The sequence below is a fragment of the Benincasa hispida genome, chromosome 2 (assembly GCF_027475165.1).
Source record: "Benincasa hispida cultivar pf3 chromosome 2, pf3_genome.v1.1, whole genome shotgun sequence".
Taxonomy (NCBI): Eukaryota; Viridiplantae; Streptophyta; class Magnoliopsida; order Cucurbitales; family Cucurbitaceae; genus Benincasa; species Benincasa hispida.
Genome location: NC_143479.1, coordinates 25547951 through 25558723, shown reverse-complemented (window position 1 = coordinate 25558723; position 10773 = coordinate 25547951). Strand labels below are relative to the sequence as shown.

General features: G+C 33.8%; 1 protein-coding gene across 1 annotated transcript; it reads left to right on the top strand.

Annotated features, from left to right (window-relative positions):
* Window positions 1-200: 200 nt before the first annotated feature.
* On the top strand, window positions 201-2847 carry LOC120071169 (GTP-binding nuclear protein Ran-3). Its single transcript, XM_039023276.2, has 8 exons — window positions 201-442; window positions 527-596; window positions 1193-1249; window positions 1374-1491; window positions 1844-1933; window positions 2050-2229; window positions 2327-2404; window positions 2494-2847. Exons 1-8 carry the CDS (start codon window positions 440-442, stop codon window positions 2561-2563), a joined length of 666 nt encoding a protein of 221 aa, XP_038879204.1. The 5' UTR covers window positions 201-439; the 3' UTR covers window positions 2564-2847.
* The last annotated feature ends 7926 nt before the right edge of the window (window positions 2848-10773 follow it).

Below are 10773 nucleotides of genomic sequence, written 5' to 3'. Positions count from 1 at the left end.
GGTTGGATTGAGTCAACCCAATTTTTTAGCTTCTTGACAAGTAGGAAGTGGATTATATGAATAATAATAATATGTAATATTGAGACACATAGACTACTTTAAAAAATAAGGATACGAGACATGAATATGAACATTAGATGAATGAGCATCTATTATCTCAATATTTATAATATAAATTGATTTATTTTTATTTTCTCGGCGGGGTGAGAAAATAGTAAAAATGCGCCCCAAAATTTAAAAAACTCACGAGATTCAATTCGACGGAGAAAATCAACGGTGGAGCGTAATCCGACTTCAAATCCAACGGTCAAAAAGATAGCGTCAGTTGAAAGCCAGTAGAGCTCAGCCTATAAACCCTCGTTCTCAACTCTCAAACCATTTTTAACCTAAATCGCCGATTTCTTCTTCTTGCTTCGCATTTCCAATTCGACGCATTCCAATGGTGGGTACTCTCGTTTACTCTCTCTTCCCGACCCCCTCATTTTTCTTAGTATTTCTTGACTCTATTTCCTTGTGAATTTTGTAGGCTTTACCAGACCAGAAAACTGTTGATTATCCGAGTTTCAAGCTTGTGATTGTTGGTGATGGCGGCACTGGTATGTTATTTTTTCTCAGTTTTATTTTGAGAATAATAATCACTTGCCATCGCTGTATCATTTCTTATTGTCATAGCAATATATTATGGTCTTTGTTAGCTAGTAGTACTAGTTTGACCTTGGAATGAGAATACTAGGGCTTAAACTTTGAAACTATGCTAATGCAGTACGATTTGAACAAAGATCGATGGGGTATTGGATTCTTGATCTGAGAAGAAAATTTGTTTACGATGTTGTAGGGTTTTAATTTTTGGTCAGCTCTCGATAGTCGTAAGGCATCCAAGATTAGTTCTTTTAATAGCATGTATAATCCACAGTAACTTCTTTATCTTCTTTACTGCAATATTGTCCGTGAATCGTTGATTATCTATAAAAACTAGAAAATTCATGACATTGCTTTGTAAATGAGGATTTTGAAACGGTTACAACAAGGGAAGAAAGAAAGAAAAGAGCTTCACGAATTTTTAGAACATTAGATTTCAATTGTTGTATTGCTTCATTTTAGAGGCTCTTTCTTGGTCGAGATGGATTCATCTAATTTCTTACTAAGACTTGAAAGTACGAGTATGACTGAATTATTATGTTATGTTGCTCAGGAAAAACAACTTTTGTGAAAAGACATCTCACAGGGGAGTTTGAAAAGAAATACGAACGTAAGCATTTTTGCAATTTTTTCTTTCCATTTTTTTAGTTTATTCATTGTTAGGGTTTTGCTTAAAATAAACAAACAACTTATAAGTATGAATTTGCCGTTCTATTGTTTTTTTATGAACTTAGCAACAATTGGCGTGGAAGTGCACCCTTTGGACTTCTTCACAAACTGTGGAAAAATTAGATTTTACTGCTGGGACACTGCTGGGCAGGAGAAGTTCGGTGGTTTACGGGATGGCTACTAGTAAGTTACAGAATTGGATCTTTTATTCTTTTGGATGTAACTTTGTGCTCCCAAGTTTCGGCATTCCTGGTTATACTTTGTTACACATTTTCACCGCCTTTACTATTTATCCTGAACATGAACTGAAACTTACAAAATTAATTGTAACTTATTCCTCTAGCAACATTGTTGAATTTTCTATATTCTCTTCATTTATTTATTTTATCTTTACGAACTTCTTGGATCTGCTTTGAGATCTTGTTATGTCTTGGTATTATTTCTGTGATGGACTTTCATTTCTGTTAATCTCTGTTCTGATTTCAATTTCCCCTACTGATGAATTTCCTTATTTCGTCTTAATCCATGATTGCAGCATCCATGGGCAATGCGCTATCATCATGTTTGATGTTACTGCCAGATTGACATACAAAAATGTTCCTACATGGCATCGTGATCTTTGCAGGTAATCTAACATTTATTTGTAGGAAACAAAACATTTGTATATGAATGAATTGTTGCAATGTCTGGGTACTCTTCTTGAAGCTGCTTACAATCTGACGAATTGTTATTAACCTGCAGGGTGTGTGAGAATATCCCAATTGTTCTATGTGGAAACAAGGTCGATGTGAAAAACAGGCAGGTTAAGGCCAAGCAAGTCACATTCCACAGGAAGAAGAACCTACAGTACTATGAAATATCTGCCAAGAGTAACTACAACTTTGAAAAACCATTCCTGTACTTGGCCAGGAAGTTAGCTGGGTAAATCCAGTTGCCTGTTAGCTTTATACCGTTATCTTTAGAATGTGTGTTCGTTCATGACACATCGTTTCTTTTTCTCTTGGTGGCTACATCTCAGGGATGCCAACATTCATTTTGTGGAGTCTCCTGCCCTTGCTCCTCCAGAAGTACACATTGACTTGGCTGCCCAGCAACAGTAAGACTTTCTTTATCTCAATTCATAACCAATGAACCATTGACATTCTTTTAAGTAATTCAAATACTCATCTCGCTGGTATCCTGCAGGCATGAAGCTGAGTTGGCAGCAGCTGCCAGTCAACCTCTGCCAGATGACGACGACGATGCATTTGAGTAGAGACGTGGTTTGAACACCTGGTGATTTTCTTTATCAGATATCTTTATTTTCTCCTTTTCCTCCGAGTGATCTTGTTGCTAGGATTGTGACAGGAGGGAATAGGTGGGCTGGATTTGGATGTGGGTATTGGTAGAGATTTGAATTTTGAAAACGTCAAAGTTTTCCCGGAACAAACAGAATTTGGGTGTCAATGATTGGTTTTTTTGAGTGAGTTGTGTATTGATTAATGTAACTGTGTGGATTAGATGATACTATTTGAGATGAGTTGATTCTCCTTTCTTCAACCTTTCTTGGGATTTCTTCTGTTCTGTTGACATCTTCTATGCTGCACAACTATATTAAATTAGTGCCTATTCTTACGTATCAATTGAAACTTGGAAATTAGTCTTTGTTATAATTAGAAATTTCTATTGCATTCTGATTATTGTTTTAGAACGATTTTTTAAATTTTCGTTTTAGGATATTTATGTAACAATCATTTGGAATAAAGGTTGACGTTGAAGTTCCAAAAATTTAAATGCTTCCCCGATATTTGAATTATAATAGATGTGACAGGTATTTTTCTTTTACGATACAATTCGATATTTGATTATTATAATCTAATAGTTAAAATTTTGACGAGAATAAAATAGAGTTTGATGATCAAATGGCAAACTTTTCCAAGTTAAATTTATACTTTTTCAATCATCATTTGTTATGATCAATCAAATGGCTATATGATTAATGTTTTTCTTCTCTAATTGTAGTCCAGATAAAAAATTCTAGCTTTTATAAATTGAAATTAAAGGGACAAGCATTGATCTAAAATAGTGTATTATAATGTTTTTAATAGGACAGGTTAGCAACTGGTGGAGTGTCCAACTCATGTCCTGGAAATATGATATGATTGAAACAAAATATAATAATCTTCAAGATCTAATAATAATTTTTGGTTCTTATATGTTTGAAGTATATTATTCAATATGTTCACTGTTATTATTATTGTGTTATATTCTTGGACATTCCATTTTCTTGTTGTTTCTAATTTTAGAAGCAAAGTTAAGATGGACGTTTATGTTTTATGGCAAAAGCAATTTACGTATTTGTGGATTGTGAATGGATAATGATAACTCTAATTCATTTGAGCTATGTAGCCTTAAAAATATTTGTTCTTTCAGTTTAGAAAACGTAGTACGCAGTGTCATATTTTATAGCACATTGAGTGAATTTAAGTAAAAGCAAGATAAACATGTGTGTTTAGCCCCGATTTGTGAAATGGCTAATAAAGGTAAGCAAAGTCAAATTTTGAAATAAATGCAGCAAACTGTCGAAGTTGAGCTACAATTGCACCCACAGTTACAATAGATGATAGAAGGAAAAACAGATGGGAAGTGCAGGAATCGAGTTGATGATGCGGTAGCCTTGTAAGTATATTATACATTTACGAAAAATCTACCTTACTCTCTGTTGAACTGATAAGGAATGATTGGAAGACACCCTAGTCCTAGAAAGTCTATAAAATGTGGTCGCGATTCCTTCAATTCATCAAGATTCGATCCCCTTAAAAGAAACTCTCGAAAATACTTCTTTAGAACACTTCTTGTATTCTTTCAAGTTTCATTTGATATGGGTTCAAGTTAATAATCATTGTGTTCCTCCTTTTTTACATTGAGCTCTTGGATTCAAATGTGTGAATACTTTAAGAAAGGAATGATAGCCCCATTGCGTTCTAACTACTTGCTCAACACTTAGTTTTTTTTTTCCTTTTTTCTTTTATTGATTTAATATTTATTGTTAATCTAAACTGGCCACTTAGGTAAGCATACCAATGCCAAATTTGATGATTGGAAGAGTATGATAATATATGTTTGTCACAGAAAGCGATATAGGAGAAAAATGCTGGGCATAAGATTTCGTTTATACTTGGGAAATGTGACATTACCTATAGGATTATTAGAATTGCATGCTCGTTTATCTAAGTTTGAAATTAGTTATAGCAATGTGTTTAATTGCTTAGGCTTCTAAAGGTACCTCAAAGAGGAATGAATAAGTGTTGAGATTTATATAAGTATCGATTAGGATAGATTGTCGACGCAACTTGATTGGATATGACTTAACCCTCCATGCTTGAGAAATAAAGATGTGGGTGCATCTGGGTTACATGGTGTCCGATTCTTGTTGAACATGACAAATTGTAAACCTAAGGTGATCGCACAATTCTCTCTAAAGGACGAAACTGTTTTGAATCCCTTCTGTCTCGTATTATCTTTTACAGAATTTCTCTTAATGTTATTCTTCATCTTTGTAGCCCAATTTAACCTTTATCTTTTCTTTTTCAAAGCAAACCCCAAATCTAATCATTTTATCTCATTTACATTTTGGTCACAAATTTTGAGTAGGTCTTTATTTGCTTGATTGAAAGTACTTTGTTCCCTTGAAACTCGATAATTAAACTTCGTCCATTTTATGCTACTTGTCGGTAGTGTATATTTGCACCAGGAGATTACTAATATCAATGTGTCCATCAAATTAAATTATAGACATTTAATTACAATTAGAAAAAAAAATAAATTAAAAACTCAGATTTTGTTCTTTGTTCTTTGTTCATTTTGATCCAAGTCTTCTTAAAAAATAACCGTTTTGATCGTTGCTTAAAAGATCTAACATGAATTTTAGGGCAAATATCAATTTAATCTTAAACTAATAATAAAATTAATGTAAATCCTGATATTTCACAAGTATATAAATAATATTAATGTAAACCCTGATATTTCATAAGTATATAAATTAAACTTGAATTTTCATAAGTGTATCAAATTATACCTTTCTTTAGATTTAGTTGTGAAATATATAATGTAAACCATTTAGTTTTTCCAATTAAACTTATAAATTGTCATAAGTGAATCGATTTAGAACATTTATTAAGATTATATTTGAAAACAAATTCTTATACGTGTGTAGGTTTCTACAAATGTTGATTTAACAAAATTGATGGTTATAACTTGAATGGACAATTTTCAAATAAATCTCAATTGAGAGTTTAATTTATTCGTCTATATAAGTTTAGAAATTTAATGGATAGAATTACAAGTCTCATACGATGTTTATCCAAGTAAACCAGAGTTTAAATTAATACACTTATGAAAAGTAGAGTTTAAATTGATACAATTATTAGTTTAGAGTTTGAATCTGTACAACCCCAAGCTTAGGGTTTAAATTGATACAATAGGGTTTAAGTTGATTCAACTAAAAAAATTTCAGGGATATAAATTGCTATTTGTTCTAAATTTTATTCATAATAAAAGCGTTACATTAAAATAGTAAATGTGACATGCTAAAATATCGATAGAAAAAATAGATAAAAAGAAAATTAATGAATAAAAACAAATATTTTAAAAGTACAAAAACAAAAAATAAACTAAGAGTTAATAACACATAAGACCCTAATAAAGGCCATATATTATATTTATGTCAATTTTTTTCATTATTTATAAGAATGTCTAAGTGGGCGTTTTAGTTACACAGAAATTATGATCTAATTACTTTTTTGTCCTCAACGTTACACATATTTTAAAAAAGAAAAGTCAAAGTGAAAGGATACGCGAGTACCCGTTGCGGAAGTGATCACATCCTAATTCTAATTTTACAAACATACAAAAAAATATAAAAGATGGAAACAAGATACACAAGATATATTAAGCATATATTTGTGTAGAAATTAAATAGGAAAAAGAGATTTAAAAGTTACATATCCTTCAAGACTAATCTATTTTCAATTCTTCTTAGGAACTCGAACACAACAAATACTTTGATCGTAAAAACACAACAATCAATCAAACACTATTACGCGGAAACCTTGTTATTCTCAGGGTAGAAAATCGATGAGAGTTATGGGCTTGAACATTAATTTGGAGAAATGATTGGATAAATTTTTTTTTAGAGAATAAGACATCATAAGGACCCAAAAGCTACACTCCAGGTGTATTTATAAGTGGGCAAGAGGAAGATGAAAGAACAAATTCATTTTTTATTGTGTCAAGAGCTTGTGGGGAGCTATAAGGAGGGCAGAGGGAAGTCGCGTTGTGTGTTGAAGGTAGACCTTCAGAAGGCGTATGATTCGGTAAATAGGGATTTTCTGTTTGGTGTGTTGTTGGCTATAAGTACACCCCTTCAGTTTGTTAGTTGGGTGAGGGCTTGTGTTACTTCGCCTAAGTTCTCTGTGATGATTAATGGTTCCCTTGAAGGGTTTTTTCTTGGTAGGAAAGGGTTAAGGCAGGGGGATCCGTTGTTTCATTTTTTTTTGTGATGGTGATGGAGGTCGTCTAGGTTGTTAAATAAACCTCATATGTGGTTTAGGTTCCATGATCGGTGTGAGCGTGTGGGCCTGACTCATTTAGTTTTTGCAGATGATTTGATGATTTTTTGTGCAAATTCTTTGGAGTTTGTGAGGCAGGTCCTGACATATTTTATAGGGCTGTCTGGGTTAGTTGCAAATGTTGGGAAGAGTTCCATGTTTGTTGTGGGTGTGGAGTCTGGAGAGGTAGAGGAACTAGTTGCGTTTATGGGTTTCTCTCTTGGTTCGTTGCTTTTTAGGTATCTGGGTTTACCTTTATTGGCGGGTCGATTGAGGGCTGTGGATTGTGCGCCTTTGATACAGAGGATTACAGCTTGTATTAGAAGCTAGGCAGCGGCACAGCGCGGTCCCTCTCCTTTGCTGGGAGGTTGCGGCTTGTTAGGTCTGTTTTACAGTCCTTTCAGGTGTTTTGGTGTAGCATCTTCGTGTTGCTTGCATGTGTAACTCATGAGGTTGATCGTCTGTTACGTAGTTATTTATAGAAGGGTAGTGTGGTGAGTCGGGGTGGTGCACGGGTAGCGTGGGATGGGGTGTGGTTGTCGTTAGGAGAGGGAGGGTTGGGTGTGAAGCATGTGGCCTTTTGGAACCAAATTGCTATTATGAAGCTGCTTTGGCTTCTCTTAATTAAATCGGGATCATTATGGGTGGCGTGGGTGGAGGTGTATGTTTTGTGTGGGTAGTCTTTGTGGGTTGTTCGGAGTGAGATTGAGAGGTCTTGGTGCTTGAGAGTTATCTTGCGAAGTAGAGATAGATTCAAGCATCTGGTTCGTTTGATGATCAGCGATGGACGATCTTGTTTTGTTTGGTGGGATCCTTGGCTGTCGGGGGACGCAATTTTGGATTTATACGGGTCTACGGTGGTTTATGATGTAGAGAGTAGTTTGGAGGCGCGGTTGTCGGAGTTCATGGATGGTGATGGAGGTTTGAGGTGACTTACAATGTCTTGGGAATTGCTTGAGATATGGGGTCTTATTCAGGCAGTGGGGCCTAGAGTGATAGAGGAGAATTATTGGGTTTAGGTGCTGGATGCTAGTGGTTGATTTTTTATCACTAGTACGTGGGAGAGTTTGCGTCATCGTTGTCCTAGGGTGTCTTGGGCTGGTATTTTGTGGGTGGGGGGATGATATTTGCGTCACTCCTTCTTTGCGTGGTTAGCTATGAAGGACAGGTTGGGAATGCGGGATTGATTGAAGATTTGAGGTGTATTGTCAGAGGGGGGTGTCTTCTGTGTGGGGGAGGTGTAGAGTCACGGGATCATTTATTTTTTGAGTGTGGGTTTGGGAGAGAGGTGTGATCTGGTGTATTGCGTCAGTTGGGTTCGTTACATCGGGTGGTGGGTTGGGATGTAGAATTGAGTTGGTTGTGCCGAGTGGGGTCGGCGACTTCATGGCAGGAGCGTAATCGTTGACTTCATGGAGGTAGACCGAGGTTGATGTCTGCTCTGGTTCACCTTATAGTGTCTACGGTTCGTGCTCGTGCTGCTTCTTGGCGGGTTGATCTTCTTGGTCTTATCTAGTGTGTTTACTGATGTTTTTTCTTTTTGAACTTTACGTTGTTCTTTGTTTTGTTGTTATCCCTAGTTTGTGGGGTTTTGGGTTCTTTTCTTTAGCTTTCTCCCTGGTGGTTTGCGAGTTTGCGTTTATGTGTTGGTTTTGTTCTGGTCTTATTTTGTTGGCTTTGTTTTGGTTTTGTTGTCCTGTCTCTGGTTGTACTTTGTTGCTTTGATGCCTTGATCTTGGGCTGTGGGATCCCCTTATTGTATAATAATATCACCTATTCTAAAAAAAAAGAACAAATTCATTCATTTTCTACATGTCAATTAATGGGAGAATACGAAGAGAAAAGGTTATTTAAAACCAATTCTCTAATTAAAAAATATTTAATTTAAAAAACTAATAATTCTTTAATTAATAAATATATATAAATTAACATATTTATTCATCTTCTATATGCCAAATAATGAAAGAATATGAAGAGAAAATGTTATTTAAAACAAAATTTCTAATTAAAAAAAATTTAATTAAACAAAAAACTATTTTTTCTTTAATTAATATATATATATATATATATATATATATACATAAATTAACTAGGAGTGTTCAAAAAACCCGATGACCTGAAAAAACCGATCAATCCAACCCAATCTATGCGGTTTGGGTTGGGTTATCGACTCATTTGGGTTGGGTTGGGTTCAAATAAATGAAAATTTTATGGGTTGGGTTGGTTCATGGGTTCACCTAATATAACCCAAACCCACCCAAATTTATTATTAACTTTAAAATATATTCTTTTATTACTTATAATACAATTATTTTTATATATATTGATTTTAATTTTATTTAATTCCAATATTTTTTAAATAATTTATTCTTCAACAACTCTTAAAAGTAGTTTCTCTACACTTTAGAAAGAAAATTTTCACTATATAAATTGAAATTGAGTTGTTAATCTTAATTCAATATATGAAAATAATTAAATTAGATTTTTACATATTTATGTTTTACTTCTTTTTATAATAAAATTTTAAATAAATAACCCGATTAACTCGTACCAACCCAACCAAAATATTTCATGGTTGAGTTGGGTTGGGTTCATTTTTTAATAAGAGTTATTTAGGTTGAAAAAATTTATAACCCGAACAATTGGATTGGGTCTAACAATTCTTTCAACCCAACCCAACCCATGAACACCCCTAAAATTAACTAATTTAATATATATATATATTCTCATTTAATAAACAATATTTAATATGGATTAAATTCATATTAATATTTGACTCATATTCAAATAACTATTTTTCTCTCAAATAAATCTTTATATTATAATATATCATCTACATTATATTATATCTCATACAATTAATTCCCTTTATTAATTTGAACAATTCAAATTAATCCAAATTAATTCGATTCTTACTTATCCCAAATTAGCTAACTTGGGGACCTTATAGATCTACAGTAGCTCTAATGGTACTTGATGAATAAATCAAACTTTTTGATTAAATTAATAAACTTCCATTAACTGTCGATCACTCTACTAAAGATGATAACTGCACTTTTCGCACTATAGATATATTTCCGTGTCCATTGGATATAACCAATCAACAATGTATCGACTTTTCAGAAATTGCTCGTAAGTACAACTAGGTTAAAATTATCGTTTTGCCCCTATAGTTACATCTAACTCTTTAAGTACCACTAACCCCTTTAATGAACAATACGTTATAGTCCAACTATAACCTAACCCCTCTCGGACTAAGAAAGTGTGTGACGCCACATTGTTCAAGGTTCGAAATTAGCCCTCAAGGGAGCAATTTCTCTACTTTTTCTAACTATAGAGAATGAGTGAATTCTTTCTTGTGTAGCTATGTTCCCAGCTCTTCAATCAGACGAATACCCAAAATGATAGGCATACTGAGTCAATGAAACCGACACTCTCACCCATGCAAATCAACTGATCGCTTTCATAGGCAGGAGTTCATAATTCATTCAGGATTCACGCCAAGTCACTTATAGTCATCATGGTGAAATGTAAGTCTCTTCTAACAACGGTATTATATAGAGAGACTATTCATTTCATGGTCCGATCTTATACAAACTCTTTATATAAAATACCTCTACTCACATGTCTTCACATGGATGATTAGGTCAGATAATTTATAGCACTTTACAACAATTGTAACAACTAAAAGGCAGATCATATTCGTAATGTCACCAGGATAAGGTACCAAATCTTATCCATCTACTACAGGCCGTTTAAGTTATCACTTAAACATGATCCAACTATATGTTTATACATACATGTTAAGTTTCATAAGATAACTTTGGATCTTAGTTTATTGGTTTTTGTGGGTTAATGCAACTAAATGTCAAATAAA

What these genes read in the sequence shown, in the direction of transcription:
- LOC120071169 (XM_039023276.2), top strand. An exon ending in TTGGCCAGGAAGTTAGCTGG is followed by an intron (nt 2,230 to 2,326) that starts GTAAATCCAGTT and finishes GCTACATCTCAG; the next exon opens with GGATGCCAACATTCATTTTG. An exon ending in GACTTGGCTGCCCAGCAACA is followed by an intron (nt 2,405 to 2,493) that starts GTAAGACTTTCT and finishes GGTATCCTGCAG; the next exon opens with GCATGAAGCTGAGTTGGCAG.